We start from the raw sequence: 10,795 nt of genomic DNA, 5'->3' as shown, positions 1-10,795 counted from the left end.
GAGAACCCCACAATTACGTGGCAAAAAGGTTAAGAATACGGGTATAAATCGCGCCATCTGCCCGTTGACCACAGCTAAGGAATCTTGGAATTTCAGTAAAGGTTAAATAAATAGTCAATTACTTCGTTTGATTAATATGGCAACGATACGTTGTTTTAAAATAACGGTTGTACTGTAATTCTTTTATTAAACAAAAATAATATTTGTAACTGCTGTCTCAATTATACGAGGAAAAATAAAGCAAAACAAATTTGAAACGCTTTCTTTTCTTTATTTCGAAAACTTTAAATTTAATGTATTTTACATTTCCATATATAAATTTGACTTTTATACAATATTTCCGACTCTTAAACACGTCTGACGACGCGTCAAATCCTAGCGCAGCACTACAATACACTATGCTTTAATAAATACAACGCATATGAATTATCAGTCACATATAATGCGTAACTCGTCCTTTATTAGCCAGGACACGGCACACGACTATTTTTACACTTATTTTTCATACAGTAACAGCGTAACGTCATCGTTGGATGATATTTGCATTTTATCAGCAGCCGACATTATCGTGGTAATGTACGAAAATACTATGTAAAATGACGTGCGCCGTCATTCCAACTTTACAAATTTCTATAAAACTATTGTAATTTACTAAGTATATATGATTATGTGATCCGTTGCAGTATACTATGATCTCACATTATTTACAATTACTTATAAGCTAGTATCATTAGAAGCTGTTTATTAGATTTCAATCTATCACATCTACGGGAATGTCGCTAATTATTATATAAATTTCCCGGACAGGTACAATCGCGTGGTGTTTAAAAAAATACATTTTCAAATTTTATTTCTATCCTAAATCGTTAAGACTTCAGTCTTTGGCGTCGTGTTATCGTTAGATTTAAAATTTGAAATGCACATCGTTGAGTCCTACCTGATAAATCGTGTCTTGTGGGCGTAGAAAATTATTTCATCATGAATTAATTTGCAAAATAAAGTTCCAATTTTATCGTAAAGGTAAGAAAAACAATGGAAATTATAATATAATATTTGTTTTTTAGTTTATGTCAAAATCCCATTGACATACTGGTAAATAATTTAACTAGTATCAAGTAATGTATAGCCAGATTCTGTAATTACATAAAAAAAACTGGCATTGATGATGATAAAAAAAAAGATAGAAGAAATAAAAACATTAACGTAAAGATTGTGTCATTAATTTTAATATACTTTATACAATTTTCGAATAAATAAACTTAGATAATGAATTCATGTCACATTTCATACACGAAAAGAAATTTTAACAACTCCACCGGTAGGACTTTCGTAGAACGGAACACATTACATTAACAGTATAGGAACTATCTTTATATCTATTATTCCGCAATGTGAACAGCAAGTTAAAACCACTCAAGGTATTCATAAATGACATCTGCATAAGCAAATCTTAAGACAATTTCTAGTAAAAACTGTGATTTTGATTACATTTCCTTATAATATTTGTTTAAAATTATCATTCTAAATTTACTATAGTGGTACTAATAATAATTTGCACAGTGTTTATCTCGCCTTACATTATTTATTTATAGCCTAAGTATTATGGCTAAAACAAAAATAATGTTTATATAAGCAAATGGAATTTTATAATAAAAAAATATTAAAATATTATATTTTGTTTTGAGATATTCAATATTTTACTATCCCAGTAGCCCTGTTAAAATTGAATATAGTATAAAAATATATTTGAATATGTTGGAAAATAAAATGAATCTTCAACATGGTAGAAATTTCATAATAAAATAACCAGACACTTCAACATTTCGTTACTTATGGTGTATCATTAGGTGAAGTTAAAAATTAATTTTATTTAGAACATCAATGACAAACCACGAGTGATATAACATCTTCTATTTAATATAAGCATCGATGTAAGCTTAGTGACAGTATCCTTAATATGCATTGTAGGCTATAGGGTATGTCGGCAATTATGCAATGGCAAGGTTTTGTCGCGCTAAGTGATTCTAACAAACGTCTGCATAACTTTTGTGTCCCTTATTGTATTATACTTTAAAATCTCCATGAGATCAGCCAATGTAGGCCGAATAAAATAAATGTGATTTTTTTTCAAGTAGATGTCACATGATTACTCAATATTTTATTACTTTTCATAACCTTTTTTTAAAATGATAACTTTACATATTATTTCATAATGATTATGTGATGATTTTCACTCTCTTACTTAAGATATTGTAAATAATGTGCTATGATTTAGCATGAGTCCATTTTTTCTTTGAAATATTTAGCGTTTATCAAGTATATCATACAAGTTATGTAGGACATACCAATGTTTATTATTTACAGATTATATGTTCAACCACAATTTAGAGTTGAGTCTCGTATCATATTTTTGATTAAATAATTAATATATTAAGGTGTATCAAAGTTTCAATAACATATCAACTAATACAATAGATATATTAGTCGATGTTAGGCTATAACAGTTCGTCCTAATATCCAAAAAGTAACAAGACCAAATCTTACACATAAGATATTTACAAAATTTACATAGAGTACATTAGTCATAAATTTTTGTAGATAAACAGATATCATAAAATCAACTGTTTAAATAGATTAACTGTATTATGCCAAATAATTTTAAATTTAGAATCCTGAACTTGAGTCTTATTAGTTTACTTTTAAATAATTTACAACTATATCAAGTTTTACAATGTTTTAAGCTATATATACACACCAATATATTATATTAATCATGTCGTTTAACTGGACTAAAAAAGTTGGACATTGTCCCTAATTCATAAATCTATTTCATCAACAATGAAATAGAACATTAAATAAACATCGTCCAAACTATTTGCAGCGGAAGTAACTTAACATATGACTATACATTACAAATATTGATGACTATATTATTTAATAATTTACAATGCTGCAATACAAATAAAAGGCACACAACTTCCATACGGTGTATATCTAAAATAATCAATATATATTGAGTAGCTTACACAATGGCTGTCTATATCCACCCAACGGTGTACACTTTAACGAGTCACTTTCACAAGTCTGAACACTAAACCAGCACTGAACAACCATTAGCGCTATTCGTTTCGATTTAGTCGTAATCAATGTCTGTGTTGTACTGTAGGTCTCTGTCATTGGAGTTGAGGGATGTAGACGAGTTGTTGGAGCCGCTGGAGTTGGTTGTCCGCGTCTGGGGGGCCCAAATGCCCCCCGCTGTGACCGAAGAAGCGGGCGACGATCCGGACGTGCTTGTGTTGTTGAGGGAGTCCCAAGTGTGCGTTTGGGATGGAAACCGGCGGATTACGGCCGACAGTGGTCCGGTAGCGCGGCGAATGACTACTCTGGGAGCTGAAAATAAGTTAAAATGGTTTAACTTCAGTTCAATTCAACTATCGCAGAAATTTAAAATCAAATTGCAGTTATTAATTTAGCATTAAATAATTAATTGAATGAAAGTTATTCACTTAAAATGATTTTACTGGGCGAAATGACTTTATGGATCTGGTATTAATATATTTGTATTACAAAATAAGATATTGTTAAAAAAAATATTAAAGCGACAAATTAAAGCAAGGATTTTCTAGTAAAGAATATCGCTAAATCTTTTCAGGGAAAAGAAAATTCAATCAAGGCAAAACAGCCAACTGGGCAATAAATTCAATAGGCTAATTGATATCAGTATATATTTTATTATACAATTATTGTAATCAGTATATATTATGAGTTTAAAAATGGTTATTTGTCAACGTGATTGAAAATAATACCAAATTTATTCAAAAAACCATAAATAAAAATATTTTTTTTCAAACGTTTGTCACGTGACACATAACGCCCCTGATTTGCCGTGCTTACAATGAACTCACTTGCTTGTTAACCTTGGTTGCCTACTACATGTACCACAGATTAAAATACAGGCAAGTGACGTCACCGACCCCATTGCAGTGCCATATTGTCCAAGTAGCGTTTTCGCGCACTTTTTAAATATGGAATTTTTAATATGATATTTTTCGACAAATATGTACTAGAAATAACGGTTCCTTAACCTCTACTAAATAATATTATTTGGATTTTAAAAATCAGTCAAATAGCCTATTATAAGCAGCGTAAATATATCATAATGTTGATCTTCTCAATAGAAAAGTCATTGCAGTCATTTAAATAAAACTAATTATAACGGATGAATCGCGTATAATAATTATTTTTAAACATCCCGACGTTTCGAGCACTTTGCAGTGTTCGTGGTCACGGGCAGTCAGTTTACTCTTACTAATGCATCTCTTGAAAGCAACAAACGTCGAAGGTATCGTCGTATCGCCTCACCCAATCGGATCTGCGCCTGCGGCGCGGCGGTGCGCGCGGCGGGCGGGCGCGCGGGGGCGGCGGGCGCGGGCGGCGCGGGCGGCTCGCCGGGCGGCAGCAGCGAGCGCCGGCAGATCGGGCACGTGGCGTGCAGCTGCAGCCACGGCGTGATGCACGACTGGTGGAACACGTGCTCGCACTCCAGCCGCGACGTCGTCTCGCCTGCGGAAACATTTCCACACTTCGGATTAGTCTTAAGATAGGCGCACACCTTTACTTGGTGGTAGGGCTTTGTGCGAGCCCGTCTGGGTAGGTACCACCCACTCATCAGTTATTCTACCGCCAAATAACAGTAGTCAGTATTGTTGTGTTCCGGTTTGAAGGGTGAGTGAGCCAGTGTAACTACAGGCACAAGGGACATAACATCTTAGTTCCCAAGGTTAGTGGCGCAGTGACGATGTAAGGAATAGTTAATATTTCTCACAGCGTCATTGTCTATGGGTGATGGTGACCACTTACCATCAGGTGGAAAAAACACCGAGGCGGGCCGCAACGCATAACAAAAATTCTCCTGAATCAGTTTCATACATTTTGTATGGGCTATCGCACACATCAGGCTGGCCGCAACGGGCCGCATCGCAACGCATTGGCGCATCACTAGCCAGGCGTTTTTTTTTTTTTTTTTGTGGCGATGTTATGCGTTGCAATGCAATTACGATGTCGTGACGTCATTTTACAACAAGGGCTTTACCACTTACGCCGTGTCAAAACTTATACATGGCCTTTGATACTCTAAAAATTCAAATGTATTGGATACATAGTCAATAGCATTTTATGATTGATTGAAAATAAAGAATTAGGCAAATGATTAATTAGCAGGATTGCTTAGTAATTCACCATATACGACCATAAATTAACGGATTACGAGATGTAAGCTATTCTGTCGTAACTACACAGATAAAATACGTTGACGAACTCATAAAGTGCATCGTTGTTTAAGAAGCAATTTAACTAATTTAAATAAATATTTAACCAAGTATTCCAAATTTTCATACAAACTTACGTTAAAACCCATGGTTAGTTCATTAAATTCATGAAGGCGTGGTATCCTATAAATAGCAGTGAATTGTCTCCATAAATTGTTCCGATCTTAGGAAACCATTGTTCTTAGTCTGCCACTGTTGTGCGCCACAGGATTTCTCGCATATACAACTTTTTTAAACTGTCCCGAACATGCTCAATATCCGTATTTGTGTAGTGTTGTGAGTTCAAAAAAACTAATTATCAATACTAGCAGTAACAATAATATCAAACATTATTTTAGATTATATATAAGTGGACAGTCAGGGTTTTCATTTAGTTTCTCCTAAAAACTTTGCAAACTTATCCGAAATATTAATTAAAAAGTAATTGTGACCTTTGATGCAGTTAATGAGTCCGTCAGTGTATATAATTAATATATTAAAGTAATGCAAGCATTATTAACCTAGCTGAAAGTTCTCCCAGTACTTATCCGAAATATTAATTAAAAAGTAATTGTGACCTTTGATGCAGTTAATGAGTCCATCAGTGTATATAATTAATATATTAAAGTAATGCAAGCATTATTAACCTAGCTGAAAGTTCTCCCAGTACTTATCCGAAATATTAATTAAAAAGTAATTGTGACCTTTGATGCAGTTAATGAGTCCATCAGTGTATATAATTAATATATTAAAGTAATGCAAGCATTATTAACCTAGCTGAAAGTTCTCCCAGCACACAGAACACGCGGTGTTGGCTGCCGCTTGCTCAGCTGTGACCTGTTCGGTGGGCAGCGCTGCGAGGCGCTCGCGCGGCAAGGGCGGCGGCCCGGAGTGCTCCAGCTGGCCCAGCAGCTGAGTCACCACCGCGTCCAAACCTACAAACATTAAACAACCTCTGTAAAGTAATTATTTACCAACAAACGTTGTGATTTTAATGTATCAAGGGGAAATAGCTCAACAGTATAAGGGAAGTCTATGGTGAAAGAGAGGTTTCCTTGGACTCTACTATAGGCTGTTTGACAATGCGAAAAATAAATTGTGAATTATTGTAATCAGTGTATATTATGAGTTTAAATATGGTTATTTAGTAAGGAAACTTGAAAATAATACTTAATTTATTAAAAAATCAATAAATAAAAATGCATTTTTTCAAACATTTGTCACGTGACACAAAACGCTCCTGATTGGCCGGGCTTATGATGAAGTCACTTTCTCGTAAACCTTGCTTTTCTACTATATGTACCACAGATTAAAATACAGCAAAGTGACGTCACTGACCCCATTGCAGCGCCATATTGCCCAAGTAGCGTTTTCGCGCGTTATTTAAATATGGAATTATTAATATGATATTTTTCGGCAAATATGTACTAGAAATAAAATAATCAACTTTTACTGGGTTCCTTAAACTCTATAAATAATATAAAATGGATTTTTAAAACCAGTCAAATAGCCTATTGGAATCTCCTAAACACGTTTAATTTGACATTATTGACATTATACTGTTGATGAGCATATTGAGTCTATGGAATAATGAATAATCAATAGTTTATGGATTCAAAGTTGCCGTCGGAACTTTGGAAGTTAAATGAAAGTTAATATAAATGGTTAAGTGGAAGTGCTGTACTATTAATAGAGAAATATTCATTATATATAAGCAGACCTTTTGGCAAATTAAGGAAAATATAAATGTAGAATATTCTATAATATGTACATACAGATTAAGTTAAATACAATAACAATGAGAATTTGGTATTACATTATACAAATGGAAATATACCATTGTTTTTAAATTTATTTATTTAATATATTGACTTATCCTATATAATAAATTATCTTACCTTCACCACCAAATACATAGTCTCCCGGTGTTCCCACTAGGACGAATGGAGCTCCTGCTGTCATAGCCCCCGCAGGCGGTCGGCCACCGCTAACCATCCAAATTAATTCATCCATCACGGTTGGCCTCCTCGTTGTGTTTGTACCATTCCCCGCATTGTTACCAGTGCCCGCTGCTGAACTGTTGGTTGACGCTGTTCCAGTTCCTATACCACTAAAACATTTCATTCAATTTTTAAATTCATATAGATTTTTCGGACTACATATGCAAAAAAATATATTTGAACCAAATATTGTATTGTTCTAAAGATTGAACAATACAATACACCTAACAAAAGGTGTGTAAAAGTTCGTAATTTATTTTAAATATTATGTTCATAAACTACCGTAATCGACCTCCGGACATCAAAAACGCTAAATCATTCAGCATTGGTGGTGTGCTCTGAAAATGAGATATCCAATACTGTATTTTATTGCATTAATTATAAAGTAGCTAAAGTTCATTATAAACCTATCTATTTGTTTCATCAAAAGCTTGTATAATAACATCCTTAAGAACCTTTTTTGTCTATAATTATTCTTTTCTCTAACAAAGATTACCATAAAAATCATAAATGAATATAAATAGTAATACTTGTTTGTATATCTATGAACAAACATTTTGCATTTACATTTCTAAAACATTAAACAGCTTTATGATCAAATAAACAGATAAGAAATCTATTATTGTTGAAGTTTTATTTTCCAACAACAGCTCAACCAAAGGTAAGCAATCAGTTGAACTTACATGCATATGTTAGCTTAAGATTACAAACATACTTACATACTTTCGACGGTTAACCATTTGACGCGGGACAGATTGTAATCCTGTTAGATTACAATCTGTACCATGTTTAACTTCGATAGATCACAATATAGCGAAAAATAATGCTTTAAGTTGTAATCATATTTCATGGTTCACAATATTTCGACAATCAAGATAGATTGTAATCTAATGATGTTTGTAATCTTATGGTGACACATATACTACTTGAAAATAATAATAAAATAATAAATATGAGACAACATCACATACATATACAATAATACAATACAACCTCGATTAACTGGGGAGGGATAAGGAATGAGTGTAACAGATATCTGAAATCATGCTTAATCATCACAACATGTTATTTTTACTAGATAATAAAAATATAATTTAAACAAAAAGTGTTTCATACTAAATTATAAAGCGCTTTGGTTTCATTCCTATATTAGGTTAATACTTTAGTCTTGTTTTTCTTAAAATAATTACTAAATTATATTTGTTTTTGGTTTCTCCTTTAATTTTCTTCTATCACATGAGAATTTCTTGCATATGTAAATATATATTCAGCTGATAATTATAGTCGACTGGCCTCTGTGAATGGATGTAGTCTACTACTCGCTGTTCAAAATTGTCAAGTATTGTACAACTATTTCCTAGGTAACCTGACACTGGTTAATCGAGATTATACTGTAACTTAAGTAACATTTATTTTTCTAATTACAAAATCAAGAAGTCAGGAAAATGCTATGATAATGATAATAACCAGATGATTTATCTATGTAGCTCCAATACGATATAATAAGTCCATTTTTTACTATTTTGTACTGGTGATTCAATAATAATGTCCTAAATGGACAATGATATCTGATTAATAAAATTGGAAATAATGTATGTTTTTAAATGTAGATTTCAATTTATTTCACATATTATGATACTACCGTAATACATATTAATTTGAAACATAAATCTTTACAAAAATTCATTAGACAACATAGATAATTTAATACTGATCATTATTGAATCTTGAACATGATGTAAAGAATCAGTTTGAAATTTTGAGAGTATTTCTAGTAACTTTGTCAGTTCTTCTTTTAATAAAAATGAACTTATTCTTGAAAAATAATTATTAAATACCAGCGGATTAGCTTTCTGAGTGGGTTTTTGCCTTCAGAGGACTATCTATTCTTACTATTAAAGATCACACACACTAAAAAACTTCCTTACTCTATGAACTTCATCAGAATCATCCAAATTGCTCATCTCGTCAACATTGCTCATATCCTCTATATTACTCATATCAGCATCACTGTAGTCATCTCCTCCTGACAATGGTATCCCTTCTGCTTCTTCTAACTGTTCTATGAACCCACCTTCACAGTAGGGGCATATGAATTCCTGCAATTGCATCAACATTTTCATTTAAAATAATGAAATACAACTTATTTTAGTCACTTCACATGATATAGAAAGAAAGGTTTATTTATAGCTTCAATGAAAAGAAAATAATATTCAATAAATTGCAAAACTTATAATAATATTTTAAGATAAATATTTCATTGTCATTAACAATCCTAATCATCTTGGATTGGAGAAGCTGATAATAACTGTAAAAATAGATTAATTTCAGTATGTGTTTGGTATTTTCTTAACTGATTGCTAATCATAACAAACTTAACAATAAATAATATAGTAATATAGTTAATGTGACTTTAGAATTCGTCGAATATATCATCTGTTTGGTATTATATGACAGGTTCATTATATAGTCATAGAAGGTTTTTCTAGAACCTAATTCTAGTGTTTGAATCCATCTTTTTATCTAATCATTTATTTCTATACAAATTATATACAGTATAAACTTTTAAGGATGTTTAGAAAAAATATTGTAAATATCAAATTATATTTCAAGCAATTAAAACTTGCTATTTAAAATCAGTATGAATTGTTGTTCATATAAATATTTTTGTAATATTTTCTAATGATGATGTAACTTGGTGGAAATCATTACATTTTGCAATAGGTACACAATAAACTCTTATTTTTCCTAAATGTCACCAACCAAGTGCGTATTGTAAATTCACACCGGCAGCACCAATAGAAACGCAGATTAGATTAGTCATACAGCGGGTTATACTGGAAATTTAAACAATTCCTATTACGTGACCTTGAAATTTATCATCAGGTCATGGGTATGAGAGAATAGAGTAAGTTAGCATGTGGCAAAAAATAATATTATAATACTTATTGATTTTTACCTGCAGAACATCTTCAAATTCTACAAGACACCTGTGACAGAAGAAACGAGTATTCGGTCTACGCTCTACTATAGCGTCAGCCATTCTTATTAAATATTCACGGTTACACCAATAAATACTAAACAAAATAAATTATACTAGAGGACTTTGCTTTCAATCAATGAACAAAAATTTATCATTCGCCATTTTTTTAAGACATGCACACAGTCTAAATTTTTTTACAGATAATAAATGAGCTGTCGAATTAAGGATGTCTATCTGTAATCGATTAAGACTCGATTATTTTAAATATGACATCGACTTATAAGTAATAAATATCTTAATAATTATGAATTAACATTTATTCTGAATGCACTGATTACAAGTTAAAATGAAATTAAATAATATATTCATAATTATTCCTCATTGTTAATTATTATTGTTACTTGTTTCCTAATTAAAAACTTTATTAAAACAATGAAATTATATCTCTTGTTGCTGTTACTAAAATTAATTACTAAAGTCATAAATAAATAACAATATTTTTTAAA

At 31.8% G+C, this 10,795-nt stretch overlaps 1 protein-coding gene across 1 annotated transcript; it reads right to left on the bottom strand.

Moving 5' to 3' along the window:
- Positions 1-1,051: 1,051 nt before the first annotated feature.
- LOC124534619 (E3 ubiquitin-protein ligase RNF115) lies at positions 1,052-10,478 on the bottom strand. The gene is made up of 7 exons (XM_047110558.1): positions 10,266-10,478; positions 9,235-9,405; positions 7,589-7,644; positions 7,205-7,416; positions 6,080-6,241; positions 4,363-4,563; positions 1,052-3,390 (listed from the first exon to the last, which is right to left on the bottom strand). The coding sequence occupies exons 1-7, from the start codon at positions 10,347-10,349 to the stop codon at positions 3,134-3,136; spliced, it is 1,143 nt and encodes a 380-aa protein (XP_046966514.1). The 5' UTR covers positions 10,350-10,478; the 3' UTR covers positions 1,052-3,133.
- Positions 10,479-10,795: the final 317 nt, after the last annotated feature.

The sequence above is a fragment of the Vanessa cardui genome, chromosome 13 (assembly GCF_905220365.1).
Source record: "Vanessa cardui chromosome 13, ilVanCard2.1, whole genome shotgun sequence".
Taxonomy (NCBI): Eukaryota; Metazoa; Arthropoda; class Insecta; order Lepidoptera; family Nymphalidae; genus Vanessa; species Vanessa cardui.
This window is presented reverse-complemented; position numbering and strand designations above follow the sequence as displayed.